The following is a 22,916-nucleotide window of genomic DNA, read 5'->3' as shown; positions in this document are numbered from 1 at the left end:
CAGTTAAGCATGAAATGCTAAAAGCTAAAAGCAATTCAATTAAAATTAGGATAAAGAATGAACATTGCTCAATTTTTCACAAGTTACAACCCAATAATAGATCATTAAAATTATTGTGGACAGTTTGAAATGTATATCCACCTGCCAGCAAATTAAAACATGTCTGACAGGTGTCCAGATGTAGATTATATTTGGAGATTATTTTTTAATGGATCACTGGTTTCTGGGAACAAACTTGAGCATTATGGGTTTAAGTGGCTGAAACATCCAGTCAAACTGCAGAGGAATCTGAAAGAGAGATGGATATAAATGTATTAATGAATGACAGCAGAGCAGGATGACAGTTTGAATCTAGTGAAATATTTATCCTACCATGGTTTCTTTGCATGTTTCCAAATTGTAATTCTGCAGGAGACGTACAATAACCATCTTCATGACAAGGATTGCGTAACGCATCCCAACACAGTTACGAGGGCCAAGGCCAAACGGCATGTAGGCATACGTGTTTATCTCCTCCTCCTTGTCTTTACTGAACCTGCACAGACCAGACTGAAGTTTGAAATCATGCATTCATCCAAGAGATGTAAAACTGCTACAAATTTTTACTTCCAGTCCAAACTTGAGCTTATAAAACTGTGTCAGTAAAGGACTTAGAAAATGCAGCATGCTAACCGGGTTGATTGCTGGGTTTTTTATATGTGAGATGTGAGTAGGATGAAATAGTGCTGCCTGTAATTTACCTCTCTGGTCTGAAAAGCTCAGGTGAGCTCCAAAAGCGTGGGTCTTTGTGTAAAAGGTGTGCAGGAATTCCAACAAGGGTTCCTTCAGGGATGGTGAGGTCGTGAACCTGCACAGTCTTTTTGCACATCCTCTCAAGTCGAGGTCCAGTTGGAAGCAAACGCATTGACTCACAAATAACCTGGTCCAGGTACTCCAGGTTGTTAATGTCGTCATATGAAACGGAAGCCTTAAGGTTCCAGAGAGACGTAAAAATTTGGTTAAACGCAGATTTAAAAAGGTAAGCATAGTGTCACCAAAAAGCAAAAAGTTATGTGCGGAAATACTTTACATTTTTCTGCAGGTTGGCATCAATTTCTTCCTGCAAGGTCTGCATCGCATCAGGGTTTGTGGCCAGATTGTAGAGGATGAAAGACAGAGTTGTGCTGGTCGTCTCATAGCCACCAAAGATGAAGACTAAGGCTTGAGAAAGGATCTCATGTTCAGTCAAACCTGCAATAAAAAAACAGAAACATGTTTCAAAAGAAAACTTTGTAGTAATTTAATTAACATCATCATAAAAACTGCCCTCACATTGAAGAGTTTTGTTCCCACATTTCTCAACTTGATCTGGAAACTAACATTAATCGACTGTGTCTTTGAGTGAGTAGTCGTTGGAAGAATATGCCCGCACATCAGATTGTCAAACTCATGAAACATAAAAAGGTAGCAGAGCAAGAACTGGTTCTCAGATAAATTAGCTCTCCCTTCAGTGTTTAAATCTTTGTGGTGTATAACAGTTAAATCTGATACCGTACGCAAACATTCTGTTTAAGATTACTCCATATAATTCATGTTTCTTGCCTGGACTTTTGCAATTTCTTATTATGAAGATGTTACACCCAGATCATTTTCTGACTTTTGTTTAAATATTTATCTTACACACAGTGAACCAACACATTCAGCAGGTATCTCCGACCTTTATTACTACAACAGTCCAATTGTACAACTGTTACTATTTTATTGCCATGCCTGTAAAATAACACCGAGATGTATTTTTAGATCAGACTCAAGAGTTCATGGGCCAGTCTTTTTATTTTGAACAATCCAGTTAAAGTTTCAGTTGCCCAATAAATGTGACAGAAATGCGGTGATGAAGGTGATGAACAGTTAAACCACATCACAGCAAGACCACATCACCCCCATCTTAAAATCTCTTCACTGGCTTCCCGTTTCGTTTAGAATCGAATACAAGGTCTCTCTCCTCACTTACCAGTGCATCCATGGACATGCCCCTACCTACCCACAGGAACTTCTTTTCCCTCACACTCCTTCACGCACCCTCCGGCCTGCCTATACAAACACCCTCCTTGCCCCCAGGACTAAGCTTCGCAGCATGGGTGATCGAGCCTTCTCAGCAGCTGCTCCAAGGTTTTGGAACGCCTTACCAGAACATCTGAGAGGCTCACAGTCTCTAAATGACTTTAAACGAAACTTGAAAACCTATCTTTTTTAAAAAGCTTTTTGCTAACCAGCACTTTGCTAGTTTTTAAACTTTTATCTTGGTTTAATATTTGTGAACGATTGCAGTGAAACTTAATAGTTGTTCTTTTATCCTTTACACTGTTTATTATATTTTTATGATTTGTTTTGTATGTTACTAAAATCCTTTGTAGCACTTTGAGATTCCTTGGAATGTAAAGTGTGTTACAAATAAAATTTATTATTATTATTATTATTATTTTCTTGAAACGTTCCAGTCTGGTTTTAAAGCTCCTCGTGTCACAGAAGCTGCACTTTTAACATTTTAAAATGATCTTTTAATAGCAACAGACCCAGATGACTCAGTTCTTCTGCTTTTAGACCTTAACAGCAGCATCGCTGTTAAGGTCTAACAACACTGCAGTGGTTCAGGTTGTGAAAGGACTTTCTCTGTAAGTCTTAGAGAATCTGTGTACTCTTCAGCTCCTCTTACATGTGGACTTCACCAAGGCTCTCTTCTTGAACCAGTTTCTATTTACACACCTCCCCTTCACAACCTTGATGGCTTAAAACTTCCTTAACTTTAAAGAGAACAAACCTGAAGCGATCATTTTTGGCTCCAGTGGAAACTACAGATCAGGCATTTTTCTGTCGTGGCTTCTAAACTGTGGACCCGGCTGACACTACACGTTAAACAGGCTCCAACTCTCCTTGTTTGTTCATCAGCAGCACTTTGTCCACTAACAGTTGTTTTTACATGTGATCTATAAATAAACTTGAAGAAAGCATTTATTATATTACTCTTTAGAAATGATGCTTGTGGTGATAACGTACCTTTACTTGGTTGTTCTTTTTCATCCTTTGTTTCTGTTTCTGGTATTTCACTCTGAACCATCACCTGCAGGAAGTCTGCTCTAGTCTAGAATGGCACACAGAACATTTAACAACTAAGTTAACATATTTGTAAGATTCACCTTTTCCACATCATAATATGTAATAAGGCTTTTATGCACACACAGTTGTTGTGTAAGTGGTTTGGGATTATATTTCTTTTCTTATTTGAGATTTGACTAGTTCTGGGTCTAACTGGGCCACATGGAAGAAATTAGTATAACTAATTCTATAAACAAAAACCAGCTGATTTAATAGAAAAACATTACAATATTATCACATATTTTTTCTTGAAATTTTCTAAATATTCTGCCCTTTTTGATAATTCAACATTTGCAACTTTTCCAAACTTTTCTCAAATTAAATACTTACCAGCTCCCCTGAGTTATGCTGATCTTTAAATTTCTTAATGATATTGTAGAAAAAATCCACGCTGGGTCTAGACATCACTTCAATTTTGAGAAGCTTCAGCAGTCGAGCACCAAAGGGAAAAATCACTGCAAGGAGACCAAAAAGTTTTCATACTAAATATACGAACTTCTGATGCCATATGGTCAAACGAACTTGTCCTTAAACAACACAAAGAAGAACATACTTAGTAAGAAAATAGGCCATAATCGCAAGTTGAGAATTTTCTGAATATGGACAATAACGGGGTCATCAGGGCTGTTTATAGAGTCAGTTTCCACACTGAAAGATGCACTGGTCACAGTATCCAAGCTGTAAGGTGCCACAAATCTGGAAAAGTAAGGCAAATGTCACAACGTTTATTCATTTTAAGACAAATAATGAAATGCTGTGACTCATTGTAACAGATCAACAACATACTGTTTGACATTGATGGACTCATCCAAATTTCTTTTCCCAAGTTTCTCAACCAGCCGATCTGCAAAGCGTGCAACAATAGGAAAAACCTTCAAGAGAAGAAAAGAGACTTGTTTAACACTGACAATATGCTGTACATGTTGGTTTCTGTAAATGCTAACTATTAGTCCTTACTCTCCCTGAGTGTCTTGAGATTGAGACATAAATTAACATCTGATGCAAAGCTGGCATTTTTGTTCTATACATTTGGACGAACAAATATTTGATCCTCTGTGACAAAAGGGACATATTAAAGAAAACATAATAAGCTGATCTAATGTTTTAATAATTCAAATAAATATGGAAAATAAGTGCACCCTCAAATTGATCATCAGGTGTTTCAGACAGGGCACTGATGGCTGGAGCATCTTCAGGTAGTGGCAGATAGAAGCTCTTATTTAAAACTTGGACATCTACATCATGCAGTGTGAACAAATCCATTCTTCTATTTCTACAAGCACTTGTAACGCAGGGTAGCGATGGGGCTGGTGCGTATCCCAGACGCTACCAGGCGAGAGGCAGAGTACACACCCTGGACAGCCAACAGCCATCACAGGGCCAACACAGACAGACAAACGACCAGTCACACTCACACTCGTTCCTAGTGAGAATTTAGGAAGAACAATTAGCCTCACATGTAAATCTTTGGACCATACTAGGAAGCTGGAGACGATCCACGCATACATGGGGAGAACATGCTTAAATTTCTCCCCCCAACCAAAGCTTAAATTAGGAACCATCTTATGTGGAGACAGTGTTAACCATCACATCACCATGCAATCCACTCCAACTCATCTACTTCACGTGATAGATTCCCTTAAAAAAATTCCACTTAAAAACTATTCTCTAGAACATTTCTTTTTAATGGAATCAAAATTTGCACTCACTTATTGTTATGGTCTGTTTTCTCAGAATCATGTTATATTTACTTAAACCTTTTATCTATGGAAACAAATTTATGTATTAAAAAAAAAAAAAAACTTAAAAGAAAAAGATTAAAGTCAAGGAAAAAACAGATAAGACTTCTAAAAAAGATTCCAACCTGCTTCAGTCTTCCACTGGTGAAGCATGGTGATATTGTGCTGCGAATTCGTTTCCATCTTTCATCTTTCACTGCTGTAATTGCATCATCCAAAGGTCCACTGAATAAACCAGCATCCTGTGAACAAAGGAAACAGAAGTGAATGTTTCTATGTTTGCAGATATACTAAAAAAGATGCATCCCTATTTCTCCACAGCAGACCACAGATAATGAAATTTTCTCCTTTGACAGCACTTTTCTTTCTGCAATGTGGTTTTCAAAGGTGATAAATCTCACAGTTCATGTTGAACTTCCCTTGAAACTTCCTTTGAACTTCCCTTGGAAGTTCAACATGAACCCACATACACACACACAATAATCCCTGATTGTGCCCTGGTTCCCGGGGTGTGCGGCATGTGGCAGCATTGGTTTGTCTGTCTGTTTTAAACATAACTCAACAAGTTATGATCAGACTTTTCATTAAATTTTCTGGAAATAAGGAGCAAGTGATTAGATTTCCGGATCCGAATCATTTTGCCATTAGAGCTTCCAACTTCGAAAATAATACCCCACAATCATTGGCAAAAACATATTTACAATGGTTTCATACAGTTTGTTCTCTTACCCTGCGGTTCGTGAACACAGTGTAGCACTCCTTCACCATCACAGTTTTAATAATCTCAGGGTCTGCAACCATTAACAGTGGGCTTCGTCCATCAAACAATCTGGAAAGAATAACATAACAGTTCAAATAGATCTGCTGAAAAACAAAATATTTTAATTTAAGATAACTCTAACAAAGAATAAAGAGAAAACACTCAAAAGAGAAAAAAATATATGAAAATAAAAAGGAAAAAAGAATATAGGTAAGATTGTTCAGCCAAATTTAATAAAGTTACAACTATTTGTTCCAATGTGATGAGTTATTAAAGTAAACCACTGCATATACAATGACTAAGCACTAATCCAAAAATCTTGATAGCACATACTTTTCTTGTTTAAAGTCTATTTTTGTACATTTTCTTGTTGATCATGTGTTCATTGTCTAGATTTTACTGAGGTAGGAACTTGAGTTTAGCAACAGTAAATGATGGACTGATCCTTTAACTTAAAAAAAAACATGAAAATAAATAAAAAAGAGGATCTCAGTGGATCCTCTTCTACTAATGATGCTGCAGCAACTCACCCCCAGACGTCCCCGTACTTGGCCTGGCACTCCTGGTCAAATAAGAGAACTCCCTACATGAAATGATATAAAGAAGTTCAGGGAAGCCAGCCAAGTGAAGCTTTTCTTTTAGATTAAAAAAAAGTTATAATCAAGTCTACTCCTGGTCATAAACGCCTTCATCTCTCATTTTTAATTATAACAAATTGTTATGACCCTTTATGACTTTTTTTTTCTTCTTTTTTGGGGGTTTGTTTGTTTTTTGTTCTTTTCATTTTTAAGCATACCTTTCTTCCACCAAACATTGTTCCAATAAAAGGCAGAGGCCTTGGTCCGGATATGCCCAATTTTTTGAAAAATCTATACGGCCAGATTCCATACCTGTGTTCAAAGGAAAAAAAGAGATCAATATTTGCAGTTTAACAAAAAAGTTGTCATCTTAGGTCAGTAGAAATGTCCAACTCTCTTTGGTAGAACAAGAAACAGGTAATACTTACAGTATGAACAGGGTTAAAACGAGGACCAACAAAGTCCAGGTGGTCGCTGAAAACATTGTGAAAATCATTTTGTACTTGTCTGTTAATTCCCGAGGAGCTCAACAACGAGGAAGTACGCAGAAACATAACAGTCAATTGGTTTTAAAGCCTCCCTGAAGGGGGAGGAGTTATCGTCAGGAGTTATCATCTGTGCGTGTGGGTGTGTGTACAGCTGTAAATGATTTTGTAACACCTTTTTCAGAAACTAAAACCATACTTTATCATGACATCATCAAGCTAATGAAGCAAGAATAGCATCCCACCAGACATCTTGAACTTGAGGAAAACTTGTAATAAAAAAGACACTATATATACATATATATATATATATATATATATATATATATATATATATATATATATATATATATATATATGTATATATAGTGTCTTTTTTGAGCCTTGTCGCGCACCGTAGATAACCGTAGCTAACTCGGAAACATCCTACACAATCCTACAGCACCTCACATTTCCACCGCTTTGTTATTTTGTTTGTTTTTTTTGTCCCCCCCACGAAATTCTACACAAGCAGTGAAACGACATGCAGAACATTGTGCATAAGACGAAAAGGTGGGCAGAGCTACATGTTTATGGTTTCGTCACAAAGGCTGAATCCACACTGCAATTTCTCCACAAAACATCCTCATAAAATAAAACCTGTTTAACCTGGTTCGTTTGTCCTTTTTAAAGACTTAATTACCAATATATATAAACTAAAACAAAGCCATGTGGAAAAAATATGAGGAAGAATTTTGACTGGTGAGTTTGAAACATAGGTATATAGTGTGGGAGGGAAAAATGTTGATTTCACAAATAAAACAATTTTGGGGAGTTTGAAACATAGTTATGTAGTGTGTGTGTCGTGTCTGTGTGTGTGTGTGTAAACTGAATCTTTTGAAGTTGAACAATTCAGCAAAGAAGGCATTTAAGGTTCATGAAACCACTTTAATATAAATTTTTGTTAGTTTTCAGGGAGCCTTATGGTATTTTGATTTTTTCTCAATAATCCCAGACTTAGTTTTGAGTTAAGATTTGTGTCATTGTTTCTCCTGATGGATGTTTTGGAGTAATATGACCCTTTGAACCTTTTGGTTGCATCTGCAATCTGCTCACACTCAGTGTGACATAGCTTTGGTGATTAGTGTAATAAATGTTATTGCCCTACTCTTTCTCATAATAGCAGTATAAAGGACGAGCCAGCAGGCAAGGTGATTTTCATACCTTATAAGGATGGATTGTCAGAAAAGATTGCGTAACATCATAACAGAGCTTATTGGTGTCTCCTTGAAAACTGATTAGCAGGAATACAAGGGCGGTAATGACAACATAGTGCCTTTAAATGCTTAAACTTTATTAGTAAATAGTAAAATAGTAAATGTTAGTATGTTTGCAGTTGATAAAATATAAAACACACCAATTTTAATCCACAGTTTTATAGTAGCCATTCAGTCTGATTTCATTTATGTCAACAGATAAAATTCTGTGCTAAAATTTGGAAAAGTAGCCTAAAACACATGATCAGGATCTCAGCCTTTTTATCTTTCTGTCACAAGCCAGCTGGACATGTGATACATTTAAACGAGAATTATAGTTAAACTAATCCACTACAGATTAGTACAGTTGTGTCTATTTTAATTTGTGTGCTTTCTCTTTTGTGATGTCAAACCTGTAACACCTTTTTCACAAACTAAAAACATACCTTACATACATATCACACATACATTCATAATTGACAATAATTGTTGTTCTTTTCTTTACTATAGATAATAAAATGTGTTTTTATTATATATATATATATATATATATATATATATATATATATATATATATATATATATGTGTGTGTGTGTGTGTGTGTGTGTGTGTGTGTGTGTGTGTGTGTGTGTGTGTGTGTGTGTGTGCGTGTGTGTATGTATAAGGAATAATTCCTTGAAGAATACGAGACTCCTATTTTATCAAAGATGTTAACGCAGGCAACGAGGATGCAACCAACAGCGATCGACTAAGGCTATCCCGAGTGTGACGGCAGCTGACACAGACCGATTGGGGAGTTTACAGACATTTTCTCTCCGTGGAGAGATGCTATGCAAATATTTGAGCCTTGTCGCGCACCGTAGATAACCCGGAAACACAACCGATGTCCCTGCAGGCTGCTGCTAGCTTACTGTACCTCACGTTTCCATCGGTTTGGTTTGTTTTAAAATAAATCCTAATCGTGTTTTCCTTTCACAGTCGGAAACTCTGCATTTAAGTTATTCAGAAGGTGAGATACAGAACACATAAGTGGCGTAAAACTGAATTTCTTCTATGATTGTTGAAACTGCCCTTCATTTGCACCATCAGGCTAAGCTACATAATATCCACACTTAACTGCTAATTTTATCAAATGGATGTAAACTCTGAATATACACATATTTGTTTGATTCGCATGGCATTCATATGTTTTTAGTATTTGCTTTGCCACATTGTTGTGATGATGATATTGTTTCCCACCTTATAGCTACCGCCAATGTGTGTCTGACTTTTAACACAAGCTCATATCTGAACGCCTCAGTTAGAGCAAACACCGCTGTTATCTAGTATAGTAGTTGTGTTGTGAATTTATATAAAACTGTTAAAGCTGCGTGTGGGGTCGGTAATTTTTGAGCAGTACCGAGATTCAAAAACGACCAGCGGCCTCCCACTCTGACGACGACTCTATTTTTCTTCTGATCTCTTGCTGTTTTCCTCAGTTACCCAGAAAACCACCCACACACAAAATGGTTTATATCAAGACTTTGTCACGCGCAGCAGTAAAATTGTCTTGACCCGTGACTCAGCAGTGTGCAAAGGTGAATATCTGGTAAACTAATAAATAACACTGCAAATGCAGATATCAACTTCATGATTGAGATTTATCTTAGATGTACTCTGAGATTAGCTGCTTGCTTAATTAAGTCTTACAGCTACTTCTTTTGTGGGTTTATATTTTTTGTTGTCTGATTTTTACCCAACAGAGTTTAGGGTTCTTCTCAGATTTGGGTATAAAACCCCTGGCTTGCTGGTTTGTGTTTCTGCAAATTTACATCATAGTTTAAAATGCAGTGAAAACTAAAAAAATGTCTTTATTGTTTAAGAAGGTCTTGTCCATAACCAAATTTCTGTGATTGTTTGTTTATATAGCACGTTTGATTACATTTAAACTCACTGTGGATTACATTAAAAGACAGTTCACAAACTTAGATAAAAATATAGACATCAGATAAAACAAGCAGCCAAGATAACACAAGTCAATATTTGGTTTGAACATCTTTTAACACAGCTTGAACCCGCTTAAACAAGCTTTCTTGTAATTTTTAAGTAGTACTGCTCCAAGTGTCCTTTGGTGTATGATCAGGATGTGTACAGCAGATGTTCTGGTTGAAGAGTGGCCCTTTGTGGATTGGGCTTGTTCCGGCTCATCCTACTGATGCTCAATCAGATTGGGATCTGGGGATTCTGGTTTTCATGTTCCTGATGTTTGAGCCATTTCTGAGTAATTCTTGAGGTGTGGCGAAGTGCACGCTCCCACTGGGGAGGCTGCCTAAACTCCTCTGCTTGCACTAAAGGCCTGTTCCTGGCATGATTGACCTTTTTAGTACTGACTAATCTAATTTTAACTGCTGCTGTCTTTCCAGATTTAATTTGCCACCATGTTCCTCACCCTCGTCCTGCTGCGGAAGGGTATCCCTGGGAAGCAGTGGATTGGAAAATATCGGCGTCCTCGGTCAATTACTTGGCAGATGAAACGCAATACTTTGAAGCATCTGGAGCGTGAGGCTGAGAACGAATACTGGATCAGTCGGCCGTACATGACCCCGGAGCAAGAGCACTCCCACGCCGCAGAGCGGAGAGCCCAAGCCTGGCTTAAGATCAAGGAAACCAGCTTTGCTAATTTTCCTCAGCACAAGCACATAACAGATCACCTGAATCATCTGAGAATCACTAAGACATGGTCGAGTTAACAAAGGCAGTGGAACGACATGCAAGGACTTTCTTTATAATGTCACAATATGCTGTGGAAAGTAAGATTTGTTTTGCTAATCTATGTTTAGCAGATCATTGTGTATAAGATGAAAATGTGGATAGAGCTACTTGTTTATGATTCCATCATAAACAGGACTGTGATTTCTCCACAACACATCCTCATAAAATAAAACCTGTTTAACACACTGTACCTGGTTTGTTTGTCCTTTTGTAAGACTTCATTACAAATGAATATAAACTAAAACAAAGCCATGTGGAAAAAATTTGAGGAAGAATTTTGACTGGTGAGTTTGAAACATAGTTATATAGTGTGGGAGGGAAAAATGTTGATTTCACAAATAAAATAATTTTGGGGAGTTTGAAATATAGTTATGTAGTGTGTGTGTCGTGTCTGTGTGTGTGTGTGTAAACTGAATCTTTTGAAGTTGAACAATTCAGCAAAGAAGGCATTTAAGGTTCATGAAACCACTTTAATATAAATTTTTGTTAGTTTTCAGGGAGCCTTATGGTATTTTGATTTTTTCTCAATAATCCCAGACCTAGTTTTGAGTTAAGATTTGTGTCATTGTTTCTCCTGATGGATGTTTTGGAGTACTTTGACCCTTTGAACCATTTAGCTGCGTCTGCAGTCTGCTCACACTCAGTGTGACATTGTTTCGGTGATTAGTGTAATAAATGTTATTGCCCTACTCTTTCTCATAATAGCAGTATAAAGGATGAGCCAGCAGGCAAGGTGATTTTCATACCTTATAAGGATGGATTGTCAGAAAAGATTATGTAACATCATAACAGAGCTTATTGGTGTCTCCTTGCACACTGATTAGCAGGAATACAAGGGCGGTAATGAGTACATAGTGCCTTTAAATGCCTAAACGGTATGTATACTGTCTAAAAATAGTTATAGTAAATGTTAGTATGTTTGCAGTTGATAAAATATAAAACACACCAGTTTTAATCCACAGTTTTATAGTAGCCATTCAGTCTGATTTCATTTATGTCAACAGGTGGATCCAGATTGTGAGGACAGGCTGCTTAAATTAAACTTCCATTACCCATTTATTTCTTTCTAACTGTTTTATTTTATTTTATGGACAGTTTCTCATCAGACACATTTTTCTTTTAGCTTCTGGAATTTGGGTGCTCCAGCTTTCCACGTAACAGGATTAATGAGCGGGTGTGGGAAATGTATTTAAAAGGGCCAATTGTACTGCATGGATCAAAGAGGAGAAAATCCACATGGGTCTGTATTTCTGCTCCTTTCACTGGCTGTAACCAGTTCATCCATGAAAAACCTATTGTCCTGATTCCACTGCAGGAAGTTATCCCACTTCATTTGGATTAATGTGCTTTAAACTGATCAAATGTTATGTCTCCTTTGGTGCATTTCAATCTATATCTACCCAGATATTTTTCTTTAGTTATTTTGTGTTTCTTCTGCACTTTTGATTAACTGAACAATAATAAACGTTAACACTCATTTCAAACTACCAGCCAGTGGTTCTACTACCTACCTTGGCCCTTGGAGTTGTGCTTGTTTTGCTCCTTGGTAGAGTCTAATCTGAACAGTGCTTTGTTTTGTCCAGCAGATGGCGCTATGGATCTTGTTAGGAACATGAGCGCAGTAGCAGCAGAGCCACGGCCCCTCCTGTGCGGTGCGCCCCGGTGTTGTTTTCCACTGCTGGATGAAAAGGTGCGCGAGGCGCCAACGCACCGCACTGAGCTGAGGAGGTGCCTAATGAGCAGACTAGACATCCACCCTCTGTCCACGAATTCCACGCAGCTTCAAACAGTCACATTTACCATGAGAACCAGCGGCAAACAGAAGAGGAAAGATTCATCTGCAGACAACTGAGTGAAGCGACAGGATGCCGGGGGGTCGGAGGGGACTTGTGGCCCCCCAAAATACTTTTTTGGAAAATATTGTCAGACGGTCTAACGGTAAGAAAGGAGATTATTATGATATACTGAGTTCAGAGTTGGAAACAGTTTACTAATCTAGCCTGTCTTTGAAACATTATTAACTGTTTCACAGCGTCGAAACAATCAACTAATTAAATGAACAAAGAATAAAGCGACTAATTGATGCAAGAACCATTGCCTTTGCATGCATTGAAAAGTTTATTTTGCATTATTTACATATTTTGAATGGTTCGTATAATGAGAAATTGACTTTGCTAATGAAACATTTTGCGTGAACCCCATTAATTAGTGTAGGTTTAGCGTCGCCTCCAATTTGGGAGTCCCTGCAGTGTGAGGGGAGGGAAAAGACAGAAGGTCACTGCGATCATTAAATTGATTACATAAGAACACTGGAAGTCTCCAGATAGAAAGTAGGCTTTTTTAATGGACAACTTGGGCTTAAATACCTTAATTTTTTAATGCAAGAATAACTGTAGAGTTTAGCCAGATATTAGTAAAACATACTCTAATGTGTTATATTTATTCTGCTGTAAGCAGCAGTCTAAAATGGAATTGGTAAGGTTTTATTTCATTTGTCTTATTAGGATATTAAGAAGGCCTTAGATGACCTTCAGTTGTGATAGACAGAACAGCTGTTAATTGTAGCCATGGGTGACAATTGTTGCCTATTTGGTTACAACAAAAGGAACATTGAAAGAGAGAGGCTATAAAGGTTGGAGATGGGCCACTTTCCCCAGATTCTTTGCTCCTACACAGAATAATATCCCCCCTGCCTGACTTGAACTATCACCCCCCAACTCTTGACTATGACCCAGACATTCACTTTACAATTCTGACCTTGACTCTCAACATAAAGTGTATTTAAATGTGTCTGCCTGGTAAGTTAATAAAAGTAGTTCAGCTGCTGCTGAAGAAAAAGAAAGTTACCGCTTTTTATTTTTTTTCTTTCAGATAGTTTGTGTTTTCCACAACATAATGAAGATAATGTAATGTTAAGCAGAACTCAAATGAAGCGTATTGTGTTCATTTTTCTTTATCATTTTATGAATGGAAGCACTAAAAGTACTTGATTTCCAAAGTGGAATACACCAATAAAACAAATTAAATGATCAAATGCCTTTGTTAAAACATGAGAATGGTTCAAGTAGATTAAACATTGCCATAGCTGCCATGTATACTTCATTTCTCCTCTTACAGGTTTAACAAATATGTTAATACAATCAACCAATATATTTTTTAAAATTGAAAATACAACCTCAGATTGACAACTTTATGTGTTTTTTTAAAGCAATTGTAGACTTTTCTGTGTTATCAGATACAATATAATGGAATATGACGGACCTGAGCCATAACATTGGACAGTTTCTTGTGAATCTTGATAAAGACTTCTTTTCATTATTAAAAATTGGGGCCATAAAGCAGATATCATTAAATGTCTTTAACTATAAAGGCAGCTTTCTCAGTGGGGTACAATGCTATATTTAATCACCAGTGCTTCCAGAAATGCAAACCCAAAATATGCATGGTCTTTATAGTATCATTTCTGGATTCCTTGGATATTAAAGAAAAAAAAACCAATTACTTTAAGACAAAAGCACACGTTTTTCTTATGACCTTGGGTGATCCATGGATTAGTGAGCAGTTTATCTCTCCCAAGCTAGAAACAAAAGAGATGATACTCTAATCTGAGCTGACACACAATAGTGGGTGGCCATTCATAGGCAATTAAATATTCCCTTTTTTTGTTCCAATTACTGTTAAATAACCACCTTAAAGCTACATTTTGATGACAGAGCTCATGATAATTAGATTTTACTGTTCCAGTGCAATAATTTATCCTCTACCATTGACTGTAATCAGCCAACAAGAAATAGCTAACGGTATCTCGCTTTGATGTAATTTGCTATTCTTTCAAACTCAACCTATTATAGACCTTTTTCTCTAACTTGGAAATGAGCAACTGGAGGAAAGCAATATCTATTAGGCAATACCATGGTCTTTGAGCAACCTTATATCAAATTTTACATATGAAATTAGGTCGTTTCGGACTATTTTCTTAACATTTAAGTGAAAATGAAATCCCCCAAACCTTGTTGAATGTGTCTTGGAAATTATTGTGTTGAGTAGCCCAAATATTATTGCACAGAATAGGGACGCTTATTGCAGTAGGCCTGGGTTTGTGTTCTGAACTGTGACTTGATATATTTTCCTACCTACTATTTTGGTGGAGGCCTTTAGTGGCTACAAAATCATTTTAAAAGAATAAAAATTGAATGAGAGCAATATTCTTAATGTTGTCTCAGTAAAATAAGTAGCTGGGGCACAGTTACTACAGAAAGCAGCTAGCTAGCTTCAGTTGCTGCTAAGTTAGCTTAGTTAGCACATGCTAACTGTCTAACCTGAATGGAAATGGAAATTAAAGCCAACCACCTGAAATTGATATTAGCTGAGGTCAGATACTTATATTAGTTGAAAAAAGTCATAAATATTGCTCTCATAAATACGTAGACTATAAAAATAGAAAAATAGAAAACTAGATTTAAAGTGACTATTGGATTTAAAATTCTGGGATGATGAGAAACACAACTGACTTAACAACTAGGCCAATTTAATGGGCTGATATGTATATGTATTTTTTTAAGCCTTTAACTATTCAGGTTAAAGCAACACAGTTGTGTCTCTTTGAGTTGACATAACCCATCTTCTTTGTCTGACATTCAGCACATGTTTATCCCTGTAATCTGTTAACCTTCTTTTCTTTTCAAAAATTCCAGTTTGGACACTGTCACATAGACAGACAGGTATACTATGAAGTTTAATTTGGCTTTTTGCTTTTGTTTTCTTCATAATAGCTACCTCTTTGTAATGTCCTACAAATGTTCTGTAGCCAATGCTGTTAATTTACAAAGCACTTTTTAGATATTTCTAAAGTTCATGACTTCTTTACTTTAACAGAAGTATGTTAACAGATCCAGGGCTATTAGTCACTGAGCTTTGGACTTTTTGTTTTGTCTCTCACAAAATTTACATGCATGTGTTGATTGTAAAATAACAAGCTGGCATGGAACGTCTTGTGCTCTTACATCCTGTCATTTGTTTGACGTTTTGTCTTGACGCGACTAGAAAATATATTTGTGTGTGTGTCTTTCCATGTGGTTTTAAATCTTCTGTCTGTATTTCATAGGTGTTTGTAGGACTTTTTGTCTCCTTTTCTTTTACCATTGTGTTGTCACATCGTTGGTGATTGTATATGTTTTGTTTTTAATTACATGATTACCATTGATTAAACTGTCAAAATGTAAAACTATTAATGCAACTGTTTTTTACCTGTTGCCAAGATCATGTAAAGGTATTTAAAATTTTTATAACTTTTTAAAAAAAAATTTAAAAACAACAACCACTTTATGTAATCAAAATATTACTTGAAATATCTTACTTTAACCCAGCTTTACAATAAAAATGTTTTTTTCATTATTTCTTTAAAGTGTTACATAAATGTAAAGTAATAAGATGTGGATGTTCAAATGTTTAATTAGTCAGTAGAGTATTGTCATAATTGTATTTGAAAAAGAAATATACTGTTTTTAGAAATGACACCGTTGTAATGTGTGCCATTTTAATGCATGTCCTTGTTTTCAGTTTAATTTGATGAATTTAAAACAAATATTTTACATGTAGAAATTCATTTTTGCCTTTAGGGTGACATTAAGTAATCTGCATATTGCACTTATCATTCAGCTAGTAAAGTCAGCTGTTTTAAAGAAAATGATCCTTTTATTTAATGTGTTATGACACAAGTTGACTAAAGTACACTGAAAACTGACAGGTTTAAAAAAGGATGAGAGAAAAATGAGTCATTAAAATGTAAATGTAGCTCTGTTTATGTAGGTTTGTTACCATTTTGAACACAAAACTTCAGCTCAGAGGCATTGCTAACATTTGAATATGCTAATGCAATATGAGAACTACCAGTAATATGAGCTCTGTTTTCCAGCAAAATGAGATATTATTATTATTCTATGCTGTATTTGCTATTAAAATGCTATTTCATTAGAGCTGCCATTTGTATATTAGTACAAATACCCACTGTTATTACCCTGATAAACTGTGCGAACGGCTAACTAGGGTCAAACTCAACACATAAGTAATACAAGAGAAGTAACAATTAGTTGTTAGTACTGCTAATATGCGAAGAAATATAAAAAAGTAAAGGAATTACATATTTTGGTGTTATCTTCATGAATGTAGAGTTTGTGCTTGGGATACATGTAGCATTGCCACATGAGTGCACAGAGTGTGAAATGAGCCATAAATGATCATAGACAATTATGTAAATTACTTAAGAATGTGTTTGCTCTTAAGAGCAGCGTTAAAAAAAAGGGGTAAACATTAGCAGATTTTCAAATAAACACATGGTAATGATACAAGTCGTATTATTACTGAATAAACCATTAATACTTATTAGATATTTAAATTACTTACCTTATAAAGGCCTATCATATTGGTATATGAAGCTTTAATCACAATCTATGAATATTTTTGTACCTTAACACAAATACATGGACTTCAGCTAAGAATGTTTAAACATATACACTTAAAAGTTCATTTAAAACCAGCTCTTACTCAAATCATGTGTTTCTGTGACCACCAAACGGTTGAATGCTAGGCTCTGATTTTTTCCTAAGCCAAAATAAGAACTTGTATATGACTGTTTTTTGTAAATACTGTAACCACGTTAGTTATTTGCCTGTTTGCTAATTATAATAATAATTGTTTGCTCTTCACTCAATAACAGACACCAACTTTGTCCTGGGAAATGCTCAGATTGTGGACTGGCCCATCGTCTACAGCAATGACGGTTTCTGCAAATTGTCGGGGTATCATAGAGCAGAAGTGATGCAGAAAAGCAGCACCTGCAGGTAGGCCAAGCAGGCTGCACGCTTAAGTATGTAGATAAGTCACAGTGTTCACACTCTCATTCAAATTTACCAGTGTAACATCAGGAATATACTGTATTAAATACACAACCAAATAGGTAATTTTGATGATGTATTTATTTATACTTAGTGGCTGTTTTGGCATTGGCCAAAGCTGAATTACAATGACAGATATTTTGCATTTACATAAACCACAGAAACCAGTAACATTACGAGGACTCCTCCTAGCTGGAGCTGACTTATAATGGAGAGGAGTTCCATCTTAGCTGACAATGCTGAAGATATAAACTAAAAAGAGTGTGGAGTTATAGCTGATGTTCATGTGAACCTCATTTGTGATATCAGTAAATATTTGTGAGTTAAATCAACTAGGAAACTGCACTTTTGTAGGAACTTTATTTGATTGCTAAGAAATGAAGCAATTCACATTTAACTTGGCTTTTCATTACACACTTTCTAATGAAACACAACTGAAAAAGAGAGGGTGCATTTATTTACAGGTTTTGCTTTAATTGGGTAAATTTAAAAGGTTGTCTGCAGTAGAAGTTGTATGAAAGACACTTATATCTGATAAGGAAGCCACTGATGGACTGGGATTGTTTCATCTGAAAATAAAGTTTATATTTGTAGTTTTGACACAGCATAAATACCACAAAGATGTCTGTCCTGATGTGCTCATGGGACTAAAGGCTGCTGTCCAAGCTCAAACGCAATTAACTGTACATAAAGCTGCTTTTATATTACTTGAATCTCTCTGTGTAAGATTTATAACCATGTGTATCACTTTAAAAATGATAACAGGTTTCAGTGAACATCTTTATTATTTTGTTTTCATCCATTCTTTTAAGAAGTTGTGACCTTTTACAGGCATTTTTGGGGCATTGACCTATGCAAAGTAGGGCCAGCTGGTCTTTCCTTTCAACCTACAAGAGCTCTATCAGTCTAAGAGGAAGATAGGAACAATTTTGCATTCTACAAACACAGAGGGTTTTCACACATCTTATTAAAGACAACCTAAGAACACATTTAAGAAGATCTTTAAAGCTATTAGTGAATGTGGCCTAGTTACTTTCAATATTAAAGTGCATTTATACGGGTCATGGGCTTATGGCTAAAACTAACTTTTAAGTAGCCTTTTTTAAAACTATAACTAACTGAGGGTTAAAAATGTGAAAAATACACAGTCATGTAAAACTGATGTTCTCGTGATCTGTTGGATTTAGTTCAAGTTTGGGTTTAGTTGAATGTCTGTTTTTGGTATTATTTCCTCAGTTTGTTCTCAGGTTTGTAGTTGGTTGCAGTTAAGTTCAGGTTCAGTATTCTGTTTCGTTTTCTTATTGTTCCCATTTTGCACCTGGTCCTCAGTTGCTGATTGCCACGTCTGCTCACTGTTCAGTGATTACTGCCTCTGCATATATAGTATGTACTCATTTACTCCTTATGCTCTTTGCTAGATCCTGGTTGTCATTCCTCACCCTCCCTGTCCTGGTTTTCCCTAGCATTCCTCACATTTATCACTCTGTTTCTGAGTTTTGGTTTCTAGTTAGCTTTGGTGATGCATTCATTTATTAAGCTGTTGCAGCATCTTAGTCTTTTTACGTACATAATAATTTCCCCCGTCCTCCTGGATAGTAGATATAGTATGATATCTTCCATTAAGGGAGCCAGAAACCAGATATATAACTCAGTGATTTGTGATGTAATTTGGTTGTAACAGCTGAAACTGCCTCTGCATCGCCGACTGTAACTGTAAGCCTGTGGACATACAGTGTCTCATTGGTGCTCTTTCTGTCTCAAACTGTACACAAAGGGGAAAAAAATCTTTAAATAAACAGCATTGTTTTTTTTGCAAATAGTTTCTGAACACGTGCTTGCAATAAGGCAAATAACCACCATATAAATAGGATCATAGTGAAACATTGGGTGCTGCCAGATCTGAAATCCGTGGGAGATTTCATCTGTTGTGGAAGATGGTGTGCATCACAGCCAGCACTGCAGCTATTACTGATTTAGACCTGCAGGCCCCTAAACATAAGATTCAGAACCCTTGCCAAAACAAATATTGAAGCGAGTGTTAGATGCTTTGTTTTAGATTTATTTTCACATTGCCTGATGATGTCAAGTCTCATGTAGGTAAGAAGAAAGAAAACACAGCTAAAATCTCCTGACTGAACTGGAAAGCCGATAGAAAGCTTTTCCAAATACGTTATAATGCAACACAGACATGAGTGAGGAGGACACTTGAATTACGACCGGGCAATTATTGCATCACTAATGAGTAGTTTGTACAAACCAAGAAGTTAGATCTGTGTAAAACATAATGATGACTTACTAGAGAGAGGACAGGGATAAACTATATTCATTACTAATGATTTAATCATTAGTGTCACTTCACACTGAGTAGATAATGGCAAACTCCTTACACGTGAGAGCATAAAATGAGTTTCTAAAAATTATTAATGAGTAAGGAATTAGCATTTTCTCATTTCTGTCAATTAGGTTGGAGGTTAGGTTGGTAGGATGATGTGGGTATCAAAACATATCATAAGTATAAAACTGATTAATTGAAATTATTAGTTAAAACCATATATGAATTAAGAAATGTGTTAGAAAATGTAGAAGTGCAGATATAAATGTATGGTACGCTTTACTCTGTCAGGAGTTGGTTTTTAGTTCTGTTATTTAGTCCAAGTTCTCATCTTTGTTAATCCTGCCATTGCAGGGTTTTTGAACATAAAACCTCATTCCTGCATCCATCTTTCCTCTTCGTCTCATCTCGACCATGGTGCATGAAAATTACCCAAATAATGCTTAAAATATACAGATTACTTGGCACACATGGAGTGGATTTTTTGTGTAATATAGTTTATGTTGATCTGTTTAATCAAGTTTTTTATATGTTTACATTTTTTTTATATTAAAAGATTAGGATTAAAGAAATTTAGCTTTATTTGTGTTTTGATGTCATTTACACCAGCCAATAAAACTTGTGAAGGCTCTTTAGTTAATAATTGTTAATAAAGAAGTTTTTTTAATTAATTCATTATTTTCAAACCTTTTGTAGCCACTACATCATATCGAGGGGATTTCAAAGCCATAAACAGTAGAAAAATTAAGCTTGATGTAGAACTGTAAAAAAAAAAAAAACAACCTGTAATTATACTGTGTGTGTACTCTCAGGTCTAAACACTGTCGTGCTAAGCCAAGCACGAAGCCATAATCAGACATTGACTGGTTCAATAATGATCAGGTTTTGGCTGCTCGTTGAAAATAATTATCCATCACTGTCATATTGTCTCAAACCAGCATGTATATCTTTAATCTGGTGCTTTCATCCTCTTCATAATAACCATTAAGATTCACTATTATGTGTTTTTAAATCATGCGTCATTATCTCACATCATATTAACTTTCTTTTTTTTAACATTTTAGATTAAAATAAATGTTCGCATTTTAAACATTTTTATTAGGTCTTGGTAGCTACTTTTTCATAAGGTACCGTTGCCAGCTTTCACTCTTCAAACATTTCTCTGTACCTTTAATCATCGTGGTCTTTTTAGTTTTGGTCTGAGACCATCTCAGTGTTAGGGCCATAAAATGTTCTCTCGATGTAGGAGTTGGATGTTTTTGAGGATGAGGCAAATATAAAATGTATACTTATTCCCCCAGAGTCTAATAACGGAACCCCTTTTTGCTGTAGATGTGTGCTGATCAAAGATGTTGTTTCCATCTTAACCGTTCTTCCTGTGTCTCTCCAGTTATGTCCAGAGTGTTTTTTGTCGGTGCTTCTGTTGTAAACATTGTGGCAAACCTGGAGGGGTTTTTACACATGGCAAGAAAGTAATTTCAGAAAATGTGATGAAATATTTTTTTTTTGTAGAAAGTCGTGCTCCTCCCAGCGTAGAGACTAGAAGAAGAGCAAGGGAAGGCATTCATCAGTGATATTACATCAAGCACTAGTGTGAAAACTCTCTGCAGAGTCAGACTGTCTCATTAAATATAGCCCTCCTTTTGTATTTCATAACAAACTGAGTTATATTTAGATCATGCTGGAATGGCTGCTGCTGAGAGCGGCTGTAACGCGTAAAGTGAGATGAATGCCTCTGCTGCGTGGTTAAAGGTGTTCATGGATGCTTGACCAATCTTCAGGTTTAATTTGTTTTTACTTTGCAGTCGGCCAATTAGAGACCAGGCTTCATTTGTCTTTTTATGCTTCTAGGATGCATTTTAATGAGTTATGATCTAATATTGCTCAATATTTAATACAGCCTGGTCTGCACAGTTAACACATAAATTATGATAAATGTGCTTTATGTCTCTGTGCCAGCGACAACTGTAACTGATGGCAGTCGTCCAATGCCCGTAAACATGATATCTCAGAAACACCTTGGGAATGAGGATTATAGCATGGAAGGGTATGAACAGATATGGTTGTTTCAGTAGGAGGACTTGTTTGTTTTTGGCCAGAAATTTAAACACAATGTCAAAAAATAAGGAAAAAAAAGAGCAATCTCATACAATACATGAAATACTTGTTTAATCCATTGATTACATGCACAAATTTAGTAGATTTTTGTTCTACAGAACTTGAAAATAACTGCAGAGTAATTAAGTGTCAAAGCATTAAATCAAATGATCACAAATCACTTTTTGCTTCGCTTATATGGCACAAAGTACAAGAGATGGAGGATGGCAACACAAAACCAGCTGTGGTGTATGACAGCAGTAGGCATAGTAGAAGGTATATATACACAAGGGCTGCAAATTACACAGTAGCTTTTGGGGGAGCCTTTTTTTTGGACATAAACTGTGACTTTCGCAATCACACGGCAGCGAGCTTAAAAACATGTTTACTGCCACAAACATTCTGCCACTAATGTATGCAGCTGATACAATCAGAAACATCTCATAGAGAAATGGAAAGTTCTTTTAACAACTACAAAAGCAGCAAATGAAGTGGTCGCTGTTTAGATGGTTCACAGCTCAAGACAAACAAACAATGCTGGTATCCACGGCGATGAAAGAAATGGAACGGATCACCTGCATCGTTTGGAAATTTTCATTAATTGATGATATTAAATAAAGAAATGAACAGAACCCTGACAAAATACCAGTTTTTAGGCAACATTGGGAACCTTAAGGAAAAATTAAATATTAGCTGAAAGCTGACTACTTTTAGGGTCCCCCTTAGTGTATTTTTAGAGTCTTTTCAGGGGAGCTGAGCAGATACAACCATCATAGCTGCACAAGAACAGGCACTAAACCACATCACACTAGACAGGACTCTAGATCCAGGCTTAGTAAACTGGTCTCTTTGACTGTCCAGTATCTAGCAGCAGGGTGTAAGATGTGGGCGGGTATGGCATACACGGAACCCC

General features: G+C 36.2%; 3 protein-coding genes across 4 annotated transcripts in view; 2 read left to right on the top strand and 1 right to left on the bottom strand.

Moving 5' to 3' along the window:
• Window positions 1-70: 70 nt before the first annotated feature.
• LOC121655429 (cytochrome P450 3A40-like) lies at window positions 71-6,779 on the bottom strand. Its single transcript, XM_042010050.1, has 13 exons — window positions 6,638-6,779; window positions 6,428-6,521; window positions 6,162-6,214; window positions 5,601-5,700; window positions 4,997-5,113; window positions 3,919-4,004; window positions 3,686-3,828; window positions 3,463-3,587; window positions 3,034-3,118; window positions 1,070-1,230; window positions 741-967; window positions 373-535; window positions 71-288 (listed from the first exon to the last, which is right to left on the bottom strand). The coding sequence occupies exons 1-13, from the start codon at window positions 6,703-6,705 to the stop codon at window positions 214-216; spliced, it is 1,497 nt and encodes a 498-aa protein (XP_041865984.1). The 5' UTR covers window positions 6,706-6,779; the 3' UTR covers window positions 71-213.
• Window positions 6,780-8,781: 2,002 nt separating this feature from the next.
• On the top strand, window positions 8,782-10,867 carry mrpl57 (mitochondrial ribosomal protein L57). Its single transcript, XM_042010380.1, has 2 exons — window positions 8,782-8,939; window positions 10,333-10,867. Exon 2 carries the CDS (start codon window positions 10,348-10,350, stop codon window positions 10,657-10,659), a length of 312 nt encoding a protein of 103 aa, XP_041866314.1. The 5' UTR covers window positions 8,782-8,939; window positions 10,333-10,347; the 3' UTR covers window positions 10,660-10,867.
• Window positions 10,868-12,384: 1,517 nt separating this feature from the next.
• kcnh1a (potassium voltage-gated channel, subfamily H (eag-related), member 1a) overlaps window positions 12,385-22,916 on the top strand; it is a 57,559-nt gene continuing 47,027 nt past the window's right edge. The window contains exons 1-3 of one of the 2 annotated variants that reach the window (XM_042010834.1): window positions 12,385-12,619; window positions 15,376-15,402; window positions 17,397-17,520. In XM_042010834.1, the coding sequence (XP_041866768.1) occupies window positions 12,547-12,619; window positions 15,376-15,402; window positions 17,397-17,520 (224 nt within the window). In that variant the 5' untranslated portion in view covers window positions 12,385-12,546. The remainder of the gene's footprint in view (window positions 12,620-15,375; window positions 15,403-17,396; window positions 17,521-22,916) is intronic. The other variant, XM_042010835.1, reaches the window with a different exon arrangement.

Source organism: Melanotaenia boesemani, chromosome 16 (genome assembly GCF_017639745.1).
Source record: "Melanotaenia boesemani isolate fMelBoe1 chromosome 16, fMelBoe1.pri, whole genome shotgun sequence".
NCBI classification, from domain to species: Eukaryota; Metazoa; Chordata; class Actinopteri; order Atheriniformes; family Melanotaeniidae; genus Melanotaenia; species Melanotaenia boesemani.
The sequence above is the reverse complement of the archived record's forward strand: the minus strand, read 5'-3'. Positions and strand labels throughout refer to the sequence as shown.